Source organism: Theobroma cacao, chromosome 4 (genome assembly GCF_053813885.1).
Source record: "Theobroma cacao isolate CCN51 chromosome 4, ASM5381388v1, whole genome shotgun sequence".
Classification (NCBI taxonomy): Eukaryota; Viridiplantae; Streptophyta; class Magnoliopsida; order Malvales; family Malvaceae; genus Theobroma; species Theobroma cacao.
Window position 1 is genome coordinate 32,779,118 of NC_142642.1, and position 17,721 is coordinate 32,796,838.

General features: G+C 32.6%; 4 protein-coding genes and 1 non-coding gene across 7 annotated transcripts; 4 read left to right on the plus strand and 1 right to left on the minus strand.

The window, feature by feature from the left end:
* The first annotated feature begins 2,030 nt into the window (after nucleotides 1-2,030).
* On the plus strand, nucleotides 2,031-5,625 carry LOC18602340 (NAD(P)-binding Rossmann-fold superfamily protein). Its single transcript, XM_007033663.3, has 4 exons — nucleotides 2,031-2,295; nucleotides 2,413-2,674; nucleotides 4,626-4,808; nucleotides 5,209-5,625. The coding sequence occupies exons 1-4, from the start codon at nucleotides 2,240-2,242 to the stop codon at nucleotides 5,599-5,601; spliced, it is 894 nt and encodes a 297-aa protein (XP_007033725.3). The 5' UTR covers nucleotides 2,031-2,239; the 3' UTR covers nucleotides 5,602-5,625.
* Nucleotides 5,626-6,862: 1,237 nt separating this feature from the next.
* Nucleotides 6,863-8,360, plus strand: LOC18602341 (cytochrome oxidase assembly protein). 2 transcript variants are annotated; one of them, XM_007033665.3, is made up of 2 exons: nucleotides 6,863-7,000; nucleotides 7,944-8,360. In XM_007033665.3, the coding sequence occupies exon 2, from the start codon at nucleotides 7,987-7,989 to the stop codon at nucleotides 8,188-8,190; it is 204 nt and encodes a 67-aa protein (XP_007033727.3). In that variant the 5' UTR covers nucleotides 6,863-7,000; nucleotides 7,944-7,986; the 3' UTR covers nucleotides 8,191-8,360. The 2 variants fall into 2 exon arrangements, with proteins under 2 accessions (XP_007033727.3, XP_088661366.1); XM_088805240.1 differs by having other exon boundaries at nucleotides 6,881-7,000; nucleotides 7,987-8,360.
* Nucleotides 8,361-9,435: 1,075 nt separating this feature from the next.
* LOC18602342 (uncharacterized) lies at nucleotides 9,436-11,898 on the minus strand. Of its 2 annotated transcripts, none has more exons than XM_007033667.3 (3): nucleotides 11,677-11,898; nucleotides 11,149-11,286; nucleotides 9,436-9,837 (listed from the first exon to the last, which is right to left on the minus strand). In XM_007033667.3, the coding sequence occupies exons 1-3, from the start codon at nucleotides 11,803-11,805 to the stop codon at nucleotides 9,655-9,657; spliced, it is 450 nt and encodes a 149-aa protein (XP_007033729.1). In that variant the 5' UTR covers nucleotides 11,806-11,898; the 3' UTR covers nucleotides 9,436-9,654. The 2 variants fall into 2 exon arrangements, with proteins under 2 accessions (XP_007033729.1, XP_088661342.1); XM_088805216.1 differs by lacking the exon at nucleotides 9,436-9,837 and adding an exon at nucleotides 9,994-10,750.
* A 511-nt stretch (nucleotides 11,899-12,409) lies between these two features.
* Nucleotides 12,410-14,094, plus strand: LOC18602343 (Calcineurin-like metallo-phosphoesterase superfamily protein). The gene has a single exon (XM_007033668.3). It carries the CDS (start codon nucleotides 12,549-12,551, stop codon nucleotides 13,746-13,748), a length of 1,200 nt encoding a protein of 399 aa, XP_007033730.3. The 5' UTR covers nucleotides 12,410-12,548; the 3' UTR covers nucleotides 13,749-14,094.
* A 2,833-nt stretch (nucleotides 14,095-16,927) lies between these two features.
* On the plus strand, nucleotides 16,928-17,057 carry LOC148763307 (small nucleolar RNA snoR86). Its single transcript, XR_016026050.1, has one exon. It is a non-coding gene; the product is annotated as a small nucleolar RNA snoR86 (small nucleolar RNA).
* The last annotated feature ends 664 nt before the right edge of the window (nucleotides 17,058-17,721 follow it).

Genomic DNA, 17,721 nt, shown 5'->3' on the forward strand with positions numbered 1-17,721 from the left:
ATTAAACGTGTATATATATGTATATTATAAAGGTATAATTCTAATTACAAGTTTTTGAGTTAGATAAAACCAAACGTGTATTAAGTTAGGGTTCCGTCTTTGGATTAGTGATCCAAATTCCAACATCACTGTTATAAGCTTTGATGGTGAAAACAAAAAATAATTTAGGCAGCGGCACATGCTGGCAGTCACATACTTAAGAAAAAGTATAAACTTTAGAAAAAGAAAAAGGTTAGTACAGCGAAGTTAGAGGTCCCCCTATCCTAGACATATAGGTTATAATTGTATCGTCCTATTTAAACTAATTATTTTAACATTAAGTTCCAAAAAGTTAGAATATGTTTATGTTGTTTTATGTCTTTTGCAATCAGTCCTTGACTTTTCAAGCGTGACCCAAACCCAACCACTTTGCTCTGTGGATTCCAAGCATGCACACTTGATTGATACATCAACCAATATTTATGTAAATCTTATGGTATTAATTCCTGAATTCGAAGCACAAAGGTAGATTGAAAGGACCACCTTTTTTCCTTCTTTACAATCATGGTAGATAGATTTATAAAATCATCTCGCATGTGTTGAGAAAGGCATATCTTTAAAAGAAGTAGCTGATTGTTATGATTGTTTTATATATAAGGCGTATTTTGATAAATTAGTATTGAAAATTTAAGTTTTAAATAATTTAATTATTATGATTCTTTGGAAATAATTAAGCATCTCTTCAGCGTTTTTTTGTTGTGATAACTAAAGAAAATTGGGACATGTAGTTCATGGACGAATTATCCTGCATGCAAACTTATGTCAAGATATGAACGAGTTGGATATATGATGACAATTTGTATTAAAAAATTAGGTTCGCATTCTATATCATTATTTATTTATTTTTATTTAAGTTTCATTGCTTTTTAGTTTTTACATATTTAACCTAATATGATTTAAACATTTAGGCATTTGATTCATTGATTGATGCATAATCTTCATATTTAAAAAGTAAGTTTCGAATTTCTCATCTCTCAATTGTAAAAATAAAAAATCTAATATGATTTAAGCTGGTCATTAAGTATTAATGAGTAATCTCCTAATAACTTTCGTCCACTACATTAAATTAAAAAGTATTTGATGAGTCCCATATAACTTTGGTCCACTACATTAAATTAAAAAGTCTTTGATGAGTGCCATATAATTTTACTTCGTTTATTGATAAATTTAAAAGGTTTAGAATTAATTTAATATAAATTACATATTCATTAAATTCCTAATTAAGTTTGTATGAATGTTTAATTTTACGGATTCTGTACCTTTTCAAATTACTCATCAATGCAAATATAAAAAATTACTCATTAATTAAGTATTAATTTATGACTCATTGGATGGTATACAAATTCTTTATGTAATAATAATACATTAATTATAAATTCTTTTTTATTCCTATCACTTACAATTATAATTCATTAAACTTATAATTGTCCAAAAATCAAACACTTCTTTCTATTATTGGATAAATATAAAGTAAAAAATTGAAATGATCCAAAGTGGTGACAACATAAATTACGGGCTGAGGTGAAAACATCCCACCACGTGTCTGAAGGAGAGAGGAGGCTTGGATTCTGCTCTACTGTTGTTGTTCTCGTATGGATAGGCCATTTTATCTCTCTTAATATCCTTTTGCGTGTTGACTGTGAATTAATATATATTATATATATATATACTTGTTCATTCTCTTCTCTCTTACATAATTTTTTATGTCATTATTATATATATAATTTTATTTACTGAATTGAACTTGGTAATATATATATATATATTATATATCCAATATGGCATCAGAGTCAAGGGCTTAAAATTGGTGAATATTTCTTGGATTATTTATGGTGCAATCAACGTAAATTGAGATGTAGACATTCCGTGTAATTGGGGAGTACCTTTCGTTTTTTTCCTTGAATATGTCCGCACGCCCCTGACCTAAAACTATAGTTTAAGACTTCATCAACTGATCAGAGCCATTCCCTTAATCTTGTTAATTTATTGTAACGCCACCCTTAATCCACACTTTGGTTTGCTTTATCTCCCTCCATGTTTATACGCAAAAACCCATTTCTTTATACAATCATGTCATCTTAATGTTCACACATGTACTAGCTACAGCCTTTTCCTTTATGACCCTCCCCCTTAATTCCTCTCCCCCTCTCTCGCTATATAGTATATCAAGCTCCAACAGTTTCCCCGCGAGCAACAAATAATGGCATCGAAAGAAGTTGAGTTCTCTTTCTCTTCTCCTCCCCTCTCCTCAACTAGGTAGTGAAAACAAATCCCTCAGATACTTGGAAAACTTTTCATCAAAACGCATGGGTGATACCCTTTTGATTTAATTTGATGTTTAATTTAGCATGGGTTTTTCAATTGTTCATGCAGATGGTGGTGCAGGGACACGGTTGCTGTAGTCACCGGAGCCAACAAAGGCATAGGATTTGCGCTAGTGAAGCGATTTGCAGAGCTGGGGTTAACGGTGGTTTTGACTGCTAGAGATGTAGAAAGAGGAAACAAAGCAGCCGAGTCACTCAGAGAGCAAGGGCTTCCTAACGTACACTTCTCTCCCCTTGATGTTTCAAAGCCTGCTTCCATCCAAACCTTTGTGTCATGGCTGGATACAACGTTTGGAGGGTTGGATATTCTTGTAAGTCTATTAATCATCGCTTGCATTGTAATTGTCAGATATACACATCACAGTTTTAATTTCTCTTTTCTTTTTTTTTTTAAAAAAAGATAAAGATAAAGATTAATAATAGATGGTACATTTATTTGTGATAAATAGCTCACTATCGTTCTAGGGGCTATTTTGTTTTTTGTGTATATAGATATATAGGAATGAACATTTATTAATCTCATATAGTTTAAGGTGCATGTCTTCCATGTGCTCTCATGGCCTGAGAGGCTGGACCAGATGCGATCTAATAAGACCAGGGCTTGATTCTTTTCCTTTTTTTTTTTCTTTAATTCGTCACACACATTTTCCTTCGTTCATATACTGTTGAGTATTTTCCACGATGATTATAAGGAGAGAGAGGAGATCACATGGAGAAATTAGTCTCAGATATGATCCTAATTTCCAAGATTGTTTTCTCAATCAAAATAGTCCTTCCTCCAGTTATGGTTTCCCTGTCATTGATTTTTTTTTGGGTCAAATTGAATTCAGTTTTGTTCATTATTAACAATATTATAAAGTTATAAATTTGAATAAAAATAAAATTTATAAATTTTGAATTTTAAATTCTTCAAAATATATTTTGTTCAATTTTTTTAAAAAAATAATAAATAAAATTGAGTTCATTTAATCAAAAATGTCAAACAAAAATAAATAAAGTAGGACAAGAGAAGTATTGTCATCAAGGGTTTTGATTATAATTAATGAATATTTTTATTATTATAAGAATTTTGCTAAAAAATTCTAATTAAGAACACTCGATAAAATTATTAAAAGACACTTATTGTGATTACTATATTAAATAATATATTTACTAAATTATTGAAAATCATCTCTTTAACTATCAGCTATTGTATTCAATATTATAAAAATTAAGAAAAGTATTTTTAACAAAAATCATCAATATAATCAGAATTTTTATATACATATTGAATAAATCTTATTAATAGTTAATGAAAGTCATTCGATACAATAGAGATTCTTATATATTTGTAAATTAAATAAATCTTATTAACATTAATAATAAAAAATACTGAAATGATAATTTTAAAATATAATGAACAAATATTTTCATCAATTAAAAAGTTTTCCAATATCCATAATTTTATATATATTAGTATAATATAAAGTTACCTGATGATTCTTCATTATTTCAATATTAGAGATAAACAAGTAATCTTTTAAACCCTTACATAATAGTCTCCCTTGATAATGACTGGAGAAAGAGTTTTTAAGCACTAATATACAGAGTTGACACTATCCCTAATCCCATAAACAAAAATTAATGTGATCGGTGCATCTGATTCTTCATCAAGTTCGAGATTACATAACCTTGTTTAGCAATTGAATTAGGTTTTTCTTAATTTATTTTATGTTTGGGTGTGGAAAACCTATATCTTTCTACCAATTGTTTATCATTATATAAATTTGACCAGCACTAATAATTTATTTAGTTTCACATTAAAATAGTATTAAAAAAAGAAAGAAACTATTGGTCATCAGTGCCTCCTTTCAGTAGTCAAATTTTGAGCTGTATTGTGTATGAATTTCAACATTAACTTGATAGTTATGATTCTTCTACTAGCTGTAAAAGAACCAATATTTGTCTTACTTATGCTAGCTATTTATTCTAATTATATGCTACTATATAATAAAAATTTAATTAATTGAAAGGCAGCCCTACTTGACATTAATTATATTAAGCACCCTTTCCATATTTAGATTTTGCACTCTATTTTTTAAACATCAACATTGGCATATATATGAGGGTATGACCAAATTAATTTAAATTAAATAATCTATCCCAAGGCATCATATTCTTAACAATTCCATATAGGTTATTGACGGTGATTGGCATTTCATGAAAAATATATTAATACTCTAATTCTAATTATTATTATTATTATTAATTTTTAATTTTCAGGTTAACAATGCTGCTGTTTCGTTCAACGAGATCGATGAGAACTCGGTGGAGTACGCGGAGACTGTCATCAAAACCAATTTCTATGGAGCCAAGTTACTCACTGAGTCACTCTTGCCCTTGTTTCGCTTTTCAACTTCCATAAGCCGGATACTTAACATTAGCTCCAGGCTTGGCTCCATGAACGTAAGTAGCAAATAATCTTAATTTTGCTTTAAATTTAAGCTTCCTTTACTTACTGTCAAAAAACAAAAACAAAATTGTAATTGATATTAACACTAATAAGTTTTTTATTCCATATCATCATTATATAAATATTTCGTGTCACATGTCAGGACGGAAACTTATTTATATTTAATGATTGATTAATTAAGGATGTATTATTTATATAATATTAATAATTAAAATATTATTTTTTTAAATCAATGACTCGATGATCCAAAATAAAAAAATTTTAAGAAATTCTGTAAATGAATTTTTGATTGTATGAAAATATTAAAGGTTTTTTTTATTTTAATCGAATTTCTTGTGTTACATATATTTATCTTAAATTAATTGCAACCATATAATTCCTTGATGCATACAGAAAGTGAGAGACCTTAACATAAAAGCAACTCTGCAAAATGAGAGGCTATCGGAGGAACAAATAGAAGAGGTGGTGAATTTGTTTCTTCAAAGTGTGAAGAATGGAACGTGGCAAAGTGAAGGGTGGCCGGAGATATGGACGGACTACTCAGTTTCAAAGCTGGCACTGAATGCTTATTCTAGGGTTCTGGCCAAGCGGTTCCAAGGGAGTAGATTAAGCATTAATTGCTTTTGCCCTGGCTTCACTCAAACATCCATGACTCGTGGGCAGGGCACTCACACCCCAGATGAGGCCGCCGAGGTTGGTGCTAGGCTGGCCTTGCTTCCCCCTGACCATTTACCAACTGGACAATTTTTTCTAGGATTTGGACCTTATAACAAATCTAAACTATAAAACATTTATCCGATTTATATTTAATTTACTATTAGTGTATAAATTTTATATATTATATATGTGAATCATATGATATTGTCTCATTTAATAAATAAATTTTAAAAAACAAATACTCATGATTTTAAAAGAATTTATTTTGAAAGATTTTTGAATTTTTATCTTTACACGTTTATAAAGTGACGTCTCGTTAATTATGAAGTGTAGTTGAAGAAAACCCGAATCTTATGACGTCTATTTTTTGGCTCTTAAGATTAAAGATACTTAATTTTGGGAAAGGTATTACTGGATTAATTTTATATAGCTCTCTTGGGCATATTAGTTGAGCAGTCGAACAGAAGAGGAAAGATGAGAAGAAATAGAAAAGAAAGGAGGAGAGGAAAAAAGGGCTAAAATTGGAGAGATCAAAAAGGTGAAAAAGATTAAAGCAATATAAATATAATTAAATATAAAAAAAGAAAGAAAAAGGGAAATTTTCTTTGATAATATAAGAACATAATTTTAATTTTATTTATTGTAAAGCAAAAGGAAGAAGAACAAAAATTAAAGTATAAAAATATATATATTCAATATTTTTTAATTTTAAATATTATGTTTTTAATATATTCAAAATTATGTACATATATAAATTAAAAAAAATTGTAGAAACTATGAAATTTTGTAGTTGCTCTGCGTTAAGAAAAAAGACTACTGAAATAAGGAATTAGAAATTGTTATTAAAAGAAAAAAAAATTAACATATATAAAATTTAACTAAAATAAGAAGGGTATTTTAATTACAGAAGTTTCACTCTTTATGCCATTTTCCATTTTGATAATAACTTATTGTGTAAATATAAATATAAATATAAATTATAGACTATACTAGATATTGTGTGCCTGTGTGTGATTATGATGTAAACAATTTAAGCTACTCTTAAGTCTTGCTTTATAAATGCTCGAGTTTGACTCGTTCACTTTTTAATTGAAATTTGGTTTAAGCAACATGAATAACGAATCAAGTATGAGTTTAGTAATATTTATAAAATTTTTAATTTTTTTATAATATTTAATGTTTTATTTATACATAAGTAGAGCATTATAATTATTTACATATTTTTTAAGGTTTATTTAATTTTTAAATTCAAGTGCAAACCTACTGTTGAGTGGGGTTTCAAGCTTTTTATTGAACTTAATTGAGTCAGACTCGAGTCAAACGGGGCTAAACAAATTTTACTTAATGGGCTTTTAGACCAAGATCCAGGCCCAATATATTTTGCCTGCCCATCACCATTTCTACCAAATCCAACCGCTGACTGCTGCCTGGGTCTCTGTCGTCCAACTCCGTACTATTTCCTCTCTGTTTCTCTTTTTGTTCTGAACTCTAGCTAAGCTCAAAACAACCGTCGCCTTGAGATTTCCAGGTCAGCTTTGGCTTCCACATATTCTATTTTCTTTTAGAGAAACAATTTGGGTTTGTAGAAAAGTGTTAGGAAGATTATCACTCCATTATTTTGTAAAAGTTCGAACGAAATACTTATTTGTTTTAACATTAAAATGGTAGCTGTTGCCTTTGGTGTATTTATATATGTGAATTCAATTTTTTTGAGAGGTATGAGAAATGGGTTTTATTGTTATGGAGTGAAATCGTCGAAATACATGTACTACAATCAATGGAAGTGGAAAAGATCACGACTTTGTTAGAGATATTCATTGTTTTGATAATTGTTTGAAGGATAACCCAAAGCCTGATTTTGTTCTTAAAACCCTTTTGTTTGAAATCATCATTCTTAGTTTGTGTTTTTCAATTTGATTCCTCAGTTTTTGGTTGTGCTTATCTTTAGATTTGTATATGTATTACTATCAATTTGTCTGTAAAAATCACCAAGATATATTTGGTTTTTATTTTTACTACTTGACTTTGCGTGTGGAAGCAAAAATTGTGTATAGATACAAAAGCAAATAATATTTTTTAAATAATTAAAAAATTGATTTGATTTTTAGAGTATCAAATGCATGATTTTACTTTTATACAGAACAATTGTGCTAGAGTCAGTGTGGCTTCCTTTTCTAGATTTTGGTTTTGCTTTTGGCCATTTCTTAGGAAGCAAAATAAAATAGGGAAAAGCTAGCAACAAAGAAATGGAGCCTAAATATTTCTTCCCTTCAAATTTCCTGTTCTTTATTTCTTTTTCATTGCTTTTTTTCCTTGTTTTTTTCCATCTCCTTTTCCAAGAAATGAATCAAGCATTAACTTTTCTGTGCTGAAAAAAATAGTTTTTAGGGCCAGCGTGTTCCTTTACTCTCTTTTTCCACCCATTGCCAAGGGAAGTTTTGGAAAGTAGACTGATTTCTTGTGGTTTTCAGCTTTGAAGGCATAAACATCTTACTCTTACTTTCTGCTTCTAAGATGGCTGGGCTTTTGGGATATAACAGCCTTGCACCAAAGACTAAGAATCTGGTAGTTGCCGGGGGCTTGACGGCATTTGTATTTGGGGTATATTTCTACACCATGAGAGCTGTTGGTGGTACGGATGAGCTTCAGGTGGCTATTGATAAGTTTGAGGAGCACAAAAAGCAAGAGGCTCGAGCAAGCATGGCATCAAAGGCTTGATCTCTTGACTCTTTCTGTAATAATGAAGTCAAGAACAAGGTAAAGGTCTTTATGTAAGAGTCACTTATTATGTACCTGAATCAATGTTTTGAACTAATTGTCTTTGTTGGTTATACATTATAGTGTAGCTGGTAATAATGAAATTGACATTTTGTTTCTTTCCTTGGACATATTCTTCAAAGTAATGTGTCTTGGTTATACATTATAATGTACACGATAATCTTTAAAATAAGAGAAGAAAAAAATTTCTCCTAATTTTTTATTTGCTTGAAGTTTTTCATAAAGTTATAGGTTGCTTTTAACTATTGTTGCTTAGTTTTGCTTCTTTTGTGAGTTTCAGAAGATGAGGATTGTAATGCAATTTATGTGAGAAGGTGACGAAGAACCTAACAGGATAGTATATTGACAAGTATGAAAAATTATGTTCAATTTCATTCTGTTGTTAAGTCCTATGTTGCTTTGAGTCTCTGGCTATACATTTCCTTGAAGTATCCTGCCCAGCACATATTAGATGGAAAAGACTATAGGGTTTGACGCTCCAAATATATGGAAAAAAACTAAAAAGGATGGAACACACTTATATAGGACAGATGCCCGTATCTGACACTCCCTAATCTGAGTAACATAGTTGTTAACTAATACCAAACTATTGGCCTCTTCTGTTCTTGGCTATGATCCTTTAAGACCTTTGAGACTGGAAAGAAAGGCCTTATTGTATACGAGGCTGGCGCCATCAACAAGGTACGGCTTTGGAAGAGTCAGATTTGTAATCTGGTGACTTTACGAGAAAAGAAAATGCTTACTCCTATCCATCCACAATATGGGTTAATAAGCCAAACATGTGCCAGCTTCCGGTCGGTCCTGGGAGAAAACTTTTGGCTTGGAAAAAGTAGATGTCTATGTAATAAACGATTTACTTACACTCCAAAAGGGGTATGACCCACCACTGCAAATCATACGATGATCTTGGGAAGCACAGACTCAGCTATGGACAAAGTTTCCGCTAGAGCTTCAAGCATTAATTGCAAGTTTGATTGGGAGAAAAAGCCTAGACAGTGTATAAATTGTCATGTAAAACACAGTGCAAGTATAAGATCAACGAACAGGGTTGATGCTTGAATCTGGGAGAGGATGTCTCTGATTTGGTGTAATAGGAACTCTATCCTTAGTGCTAGTTATAAAAATAAAATAAACATCAAACATTATATTTAAAAAAGAGAGAGAGAGTTTTTGTTAAGAGGATACTTGTATAGGAGGTGGTTTCTCGAATATTTAATTCAAAGTAAAATCAAATACTTGGTTCATCTGTAACAAATAAGTGAATATAATTTGCCTAATCCCAGGTGGCCATAAAGGCATTGCTGGGCAGATCTTAATGCCTTCAATTAAATCTCAAGATTTGAATTAAGATTCTATGAGTAAACAGAAAACGGGTCACAACCACTATCCTAGTACTCATTTGGCTCAAGCACCTATGTTGAAAGAAGCCTTCAATCTTCCAACAAGGTGTGGCATCGTCTTCATGTTATCCTCTATTGACTGGTTGACACATGACTCCAACTCATTGATTGCCTCAGTTTTAATCTGTTGAAGCTTAGCTGATTCAAACTTGTCTTGGCAGACCATCAAGGATCTATTTAACCTTTCCTACATCCATTAGAACAAGTATTCATTAGTGTACTATTATGGTGCAATATCTGACATGAAAGGTCAACACAATTGCACAAAACATGAAGAATCCTTAGATTGTGCAAAAGAATTAACTTCAATTTGCACCATAAATAACAAAAAAATGAAGAATCCTTTATCTAAAGTAGAAAAACAGTTTTTATTCAAAGAACAATAACAAGATTTCTAGCTCCAATCACCAAGTCTTCCTCCACCAGACAGACATTATTTATATGGTGAAAATAAATTCCCTGAGTGATGAAAGAAACATACTGATTGAATCATTCAATATACTAACAAAGTGACTAGAAAAGCAACATTAAATAGATTTTTTCCTGCACAACTCTTTTTCTTCTTCTTTGTCCCATCCTCATATCTCTTTATCACATTATCCAGTTTTCTATTTCAATCTCCAAATGGACCAAATCTACAATACTAGTCTGGTCTTGAGTTTAGTTGCCCAGCTACATTGGAATCAGTAATCACATTCAATCAGGTCTACACTTTACAAACTATGTTGCAGTAATAACTCTTTGCCGAATGCTTTCTACTGCACGTAAAATCAACTTTAAGGTATCCTATACTGCATTTGAATGCATTTTCCAATAAATAATCATTGATTCAGGTTAAAGAAGCAAATAAACTTCTCCAGAGACTAGCGCAAGTTAACTACCATTGGCCGTACAGAAGCAAAAAGGGGGAGGGATGAATAGCATATGAGCCAATAGCCTCTCATAGAGTACATTCCTCCATTATTGTCCGGAACTTATGGTAGCTGACTGGATTGCTCGCAGGGAAGGTACTCGATACAGAATTTTGTGATACATGGGGATAGTGAACTTTCTATATGACAGAAAACCAAATGGAGAAGGATCTTCACCTTTGACATTTCCTAACAAAGGAAAGGGGTAGTGTTTGTCCATCACATCATATCAAATCCAAGGATCCTCTCTGTTTAACTACTTAGAAAATGCATACCAGTTGAAAGAAGAAATGCGAGAGCAAATGCATTTAATATTGCTAACTTTTGGAAACCCTTCTAAAATAAAGCTCCAGGAAAGCATTCAAAACAGACAATAACAGCAGCTCATATTTAAAATGGAAAGAAACTGTATAAGGTCCCTAAATTTGTAAAGATAGAAAGAACGGAGGTCAAGTGGAAGAAAGAAATGAAGTGAAATTTGAAGAAAATTTTAGCCTTGGAAAGGTAAAGCTGTTCAATGAAGAGAAAACCGAAGCACAGTAAAGTATTTTTCTGGAACCAAAAATTAGAAAAACAAATGAACTTACTTGAAACTTGGCCATCTCATTCTCAAAATGCTGTTGAGCATTAACAACAGGAACACTGCAATGTTCTACACAATTGCTTATCTCCTCTTGTTTCCTTCTTCTGTCAAAGCACTCGTACGCACACTTGAAATACGCTTGCTGCAACCAATCATCATGAGAATTTTAAACAAAATAAAAATCACCACAACCAAGGAGTTAAATTCTTTATCAGAACTGATTAGCCAAAACAATTAAACCAAATAAACAGACTTGATATCTTACAAAATTTCCAAAAAACTAAGAAAAACGTAAAGGCTTTGATACCCAAAGCAATCAGCAAGTTCAAAACTTTACCTTCTAAATCTCTATATGGTTCTAACAATTCCTAAGCATGAACTAAACAAAACCCATTGACCAAAACGAATCAAACAGCCCAGAGAAATCATACAGGGGTTATAAACATGAGAAATTGACAAACAGAGAAAAGATGCCCACGAAAAAAAAGACAAGTCAAGATTCCAACTTTGGGGTAGAAAGAGAGGAGGAGACCTGAAGAGTGAAATTGATGTGGTCTTGGACAGGAGCAAGTTGAGCTTGAGCAGCCAAATTCACTTCATTCAGTTTCTTCCTCATTCTTTCTGAAACCAATTGCTGTTCCATTGCTGCTATGTGATCCATTTTCGTTTCTTTTTTTTCTCCCTGCTTTCCTTTTTGATTCTTTCCAACTTACCTGTTATAGGGTTTATAGGGTTTTTGGCTGCTGACAAGCTGCTCAAATCAGAAGTTCCAAGGAGTTTAGTTTATTCTGTTGAAGAGCGGTCAGGTCCAAGTCCAACCATCCAACCCAATAGTAATTATCCATTGGGCTCAAACAGCCCATGTTGAAAAGAAATTTACTAATTTTTTTATTTGAGAGTAATCTACGAGGTGGTTGGTTTAATATTTAAAAAAATTTCTAAATTATTTAATAAGTTTTAAAAAATATTTATTTGTTATTAAATGTTTATATTTTTATTTTGTCTAAATAAATTCTCATGATTTACAATTGACTGCATAATTTATCTTCAAATTTTAACTCTTTAAAGATCCTACAAAGTTTTAAATTGATTTTTTGTTTGTTTTGCCTAATAAATTGAAAATTTCAATCCTTAAGATGCAGTATTATTATTGTAATTTTAAGAATCGGAATATTTGAGCATTTAATTTTTTAGTAATTTTATGAATTGAAAATATTTTGTTTAAAAAAAATGGAAATTCGAATTATGATTGATAGAAGAAAAAGAAAATTGCATGGGGGTTGGATACGAATACTGGGATTTGCTGCTTGCGAGACAGGCTTTCACGTTTTTCAGTCAATAAATTTACCTTTATCCTTCTGTATCCTGGATTACAGCAGAAGCAACCATCAAAAGCGAAAGCAAATGGAAAACAGCACCAAACCACTACAACAACAAAACCAATCATCTCCAACATGCGAAAACCTTCCGTCACTCCTCTCTTCATTCGTGGACACCTTCGTAGACTTCTCAGTCAGCGGTCTCTTCTTACCCCAACAGCAACAAACTCCTCAGAAAGCCCTTCAAACTCATTTCCCTTCCCCCGATCGTCTAGTTGCCATCGGCGACCTCCATGGCGATCTCGAGAAATCCAAGCAAGCCTTCCGTCTCGCCGGCCTCATTGATGGGTCCGATCGTTGGTCGGGTGGGTCCGCCACCGTTGTTCAGATTGGCGACGTGCTTGACCGTGGTGGGGAGGAGCTCAAGATTCTTTATTTCTTGGAGAAGTTGAAGCGTGAAGCTGTTAAAAGTGGTGGGCAGTTGATAACTTTGAATGGTAATCATGAGATAATGAATGTGGAAGGTGATTTCAGGTATGTAACTGAAAAGGGTTTAGAGGAATTCAATGTTTGGGCTTATTGGTATGGTGTAGGGAACAAAATGAAGAGTTTGTGTCATGGGTTGGAAAAGCCTAAGGACCCTTTTCATGGGATCCCTCTCTCGTTTCGTGGCGTGCCCGAAAGGTTCTATCATAGTATCAGAGCGAGAATTGCTGCATTGAGACCTGATGGTCCAATTGCTCGTAGATTCTTAGCTGATAATTTGACTGTTTTGGTTGTTGGGGAGTCTGTTTTCGTGCACGGAGGGCTTTTGGAGAAACATGTGGATTATGGATTGGAGAGGATAAATGAGGAGGTGAGGGATTGGATTAATGGGTTGATGGGGAGGCGTGCACCGGGATACTGTAAAGGGAGGAATGCTGTGGTTTGGTTGAGGAAGTTTTCTGATGAGTTGGCAAAGAATTGTGATTGTTCACTTCTAGAACATGTCCTTGCTACTATTCCTGGTGCAAAGAGGATGATTATGGGTCATACGATTCAAGAGATTGGGATTAATGGTGCTTGTGATAATAGAGCAATAAGGATTGATGTGGGAATGTCGAAAGGATGCATCAATGGGTTGCCTGAAGTTTTGGAGATTAATAGGAATTCAGAGTTGAGGGTGTTGACTTCGAATCCAATGTATCAGAACAAGAATAAATCTTATGCAAATGCTGAAAGGAAAGAAGGGCTTGGATTGTTAATACCAGAAAACGGGCCAAAACAAGTTGAAGTGAAAGCTTAGAAGTTTTGACTATCTAAACTGCTGAAAGCTGTTGCCTCAAATATACTGCACATATATTCATTTGCTGGTAACTAGGTAGCATGAAGAACTCATTATTGGGATGTGCATTTTTTGATGTGCACTTGAATTGCAGTCTTTTGTTATACAGTCATTGATTTAGGAATTTGATCAATATGAAGATTCCTTTAGCAATTTTTGGTTGTTGACCCCTTTGTTTGGCTTGATGTTGTTGCTAGTGTTTAAATATAGCCTCAGAAAAGTTTCTCTGCTAGCTGTGTGCGTTGATGTGAACTGTACCTTGTACTGGAATGTGCGTAATAAAAACTTATCCAAGAAATTCAGTCGATTCTTCTTCTGTTATTCTGCATAAGTGCCTTTTCTTTCTACAGCCTTGTAAGAATTAAGCTATGCTTTGTTGATGCAGTCTCTGATTAAGTGAGGAACCTATTTGATAAGAGGTTTTGCCTGTCACCAATATGATGATACCTTTTTTTATTTTTTGTCCTTGGGTATGCTCTACATGGAATTTTTAGCATGAAAGTCCATTCAACCTCATCCAACCATATTCGCACCAGAATTCAGAAGTTTGATGAAGAATTTTATCTTGGCATCTATAAAGAGCTATATTATCATATTGTTGTAAGGTTTTTACAGTTTTTGTTGCTAAGATACCATCTGTTGTAGGAATGGGGGGTGAAGGTTCAACATATAGGAGGAAAAAGTCTATTTCTTTGGGTGGCCGGGGAGGGGTGAAGGTGTAAATAGCCTGTGTTACTATGAATACAATAATATTTCTGATAGCAGAAGATGTAAACATCTTGAATTGAAACTGCAAGAGCTTGCGTTTCCAGCTTAGAAGATGGGCCCAAAACAACTGAATTGTTTTGAGCTTGTTCATTGATTTTCTGTTGTGTGTAACTGTCTCTTCCCTTAAACATATCTCATCAGTAGATGAAAATGATATGGAATTTTCCAGTAAAAGTTCATAATTTAGAACTTGTTTTTATAGATTTGACATTTAGAAGTTCATCTTCATGACATATTTATTTTTGTGGCCTTAGTACCAATATCTCTGGTTGGTTTAAGAGGTCTTTATTTGCCCTTTTCTTCATATGTTCTCCCTAAGTGGTGAATTTAGAGCACTGGCAAACAGTTTTTTTTTTCTATTTGATGAATTGCTTGTCTGTTTATGTACAAGATCAAGCAGGTGGAGAAAGAAGACAGAATTTGCCTATCCTTCTAGAAGGAGAGAATGAGTCTCATGGCAATTACAAAGTTAAGGAAAAAAAAAAAACACTGTAGAATTATATGAGAATGTACCCTGGCATTACCTTTTACATGATCTAAGCTTTGTATGAAGATAGTGAATTGGTTTGATTGAGGATGGAACAAAAAATATTGATTTGATTGAAGCTGCCATTATACACAACATGAAAGCTAATTACCAGGTACTTGGAATAGCTTGCAAGGTAAGGGGGTCATTCTTTCTCATGAAATTCTTTTGACTTCTGCTGGATAATTATATCATATGCACTTAAATAATTTGATTATTCTTTGTTTTCTATATCTATATCTTCACATTTTGTGTCATTATTTTTATTAGGTGGGGTAGAATTTGGGCTGATTTTAGTATATGTATGATGCATTCTTTTATTTCTCGTGGCTGCTCTCACTCACATTCTGGGGCGAAGACATTGTTATTAAATATGAGCATTTAAGGGGAAGCAATGGTCAATTTTCATGAAATTCTCACATTTCCAGACTTGAGATTTGTTTTTCACTCCTGTAATTAGAGGGACAGGAAATAACCTGCTGCTTATATATGGGAACTTTGCTTTCGGTTAGGTTTCCTAAGGTTTCTGCTTATCCATCTTTTGGCTGGGTAAACTATGCTTTGACAAAGAAGTATGCCCTACAGAATTATGTTTGACTGTCTTTACAAATATTTTCTTACTATTAATGTCTTCCCTCAGTGTTAGTGGTTGATGTTAGTATTACCATGGTAGTTATTGTGCAGAATAATAATATCTCAGATGTATAATCAACACACCTTTGTACAAGGTGGAAATTATTTTGCCTCGATTTTGATCTTAAAAGGATCAATGGGCAGTAAAAACTATCGTTTAAGAGCCATTTGAAAGTTTGAATTCTACCACTTGTGTGTGTGAAGAGAAAGGATATAGCTGCTGTCTTGCAGAGGCTTTGGCAAGCATGAGTTGAAAAGTTGAGGATTATGTGAGGCATTTTTTGGTCCAATCCCTCCTTTATGTTAGGTACTTACAGTGGAGTCCATCCTTTAAAACTATCCTTCAGTTGAACAGAATTCATTAATCTTTACTGCTTTCTTATGTTAAGAGAAAAGAAGATAGTTGGTGATGATGCCTTGGCAAGTTGAGGATCGGTGAGGCTCTTTTTTGTCCCACTCCCCTCCTTTGATACCATCTTTCAATTACTCCCTAGCATTTGAAAGAAAAAAAGATAGAAACAAATTTGAGGGTCATTGTTGTTGATATAAGCACGCATACTCAAATAATATGGCTTCAGGAAATGCAGCTTCAAACCATACATGACAAGGGAATGCAAATACCCAAAGCAAATTTATGTCTGCCAAGAGTTTAGGAACAATTCCATGTATCAGATTCAGATCTCTAAAGCCTTAAGCTTTTTTTCGTTTCCTTGCCTTCTTCCTTGATATATTTATTTTTTTGGATTTGATTGATAGGACTTATCTTCATGCCTTAATTTCTTTGTTTGTTTATGATAAATGTATTTGATAAGTAACAAAGAAAAGCCAAACCAGAGAAAAGGTTTGCTATCTGAAATAGCCCAAGCCCAGCCCAAGATTACACATTAAACCGAACCCAGGTACAAGTCCAACAAAGCCACCAACCAACCAACCATGCAAGGGCAGTCCCGTCATTTTACGTTAAAAATTCAGTCTCCGATTATTAGGGTTAGGGTTTTTATTTTTAGGTGGTCACCTCCCACCTCTATATAAAGGACCCTTTACCGTCATCAGTCTGTATCTTTTCACAGGGCTCCTCCCTTTCGCCTTTCTCCTCCTCTCTCTCAAGATTTGTATATTTTGTGTAGGATCGTACGTTATTTTACTTATTTATTTTGCGAAAGCTTTTTCTGTTAAAAGGTTTTAGTTTGGCAAGGAAAGAAGCCAATTTGCAGAGCAGGGGCGTCAAAGTATATAAAAATGGCGTCATTTGCATTGAAGGTTGGCGATAGCATTAAGCGATTCTCCGTGCCCATCAAATTTTATTTTCGTTTTGATCGTGGCCTCGAACAAGTCGCTACATTTTTAATCTTCTTTTTATTGCCTTTAAAATATCAACAAAGTAGATAATTTGAGTGTTGGTGATGGAATAAATAATATTCTGCAAAAAAAAAAATGGTATTGTTTATGATGATAGAAAGGGTCAAACGATCATCATAAAGAAGTCTGTCACCTGTTGAGATGGGTTTTAATTTTTTGAAAGAGATTGGTACTGCGTTTTGATTTAATTTTAGAGTCTAAATGAAAAGCGTTTTTGGAGTAAAACACGAAAAAAAATTAAAAATTCACTCAAAGCAGTGTAGGATTGATTAATGTTAATATATAGCTTATAATATTAAACAAATTAAAAATATTAATATTTAATTTTAATTTAAAATATTAATATTTAAATTATTTTAATATTATTAAAATTAAAAATATTTTTAAAGAAAATTATTCAATATAATTTAATATTTTTATTTATAAATCGAAATTTAATGACTATAAAAAATGTTTTAATGATGTCATGATACAAATAGTAGAAGAAAAAAATATTTTGGATTGCTGTAGTTTATATAAAAAACATAAAATATTAAATTTTTTTATAATATATTTTAAATTGAAAAAACTTTTCCAACCCAAGTTATTTTTCCATTACTAATCTGATGCTGCTTGTTGCTACAGAGAGTGCCAGGATATTTTAATTCG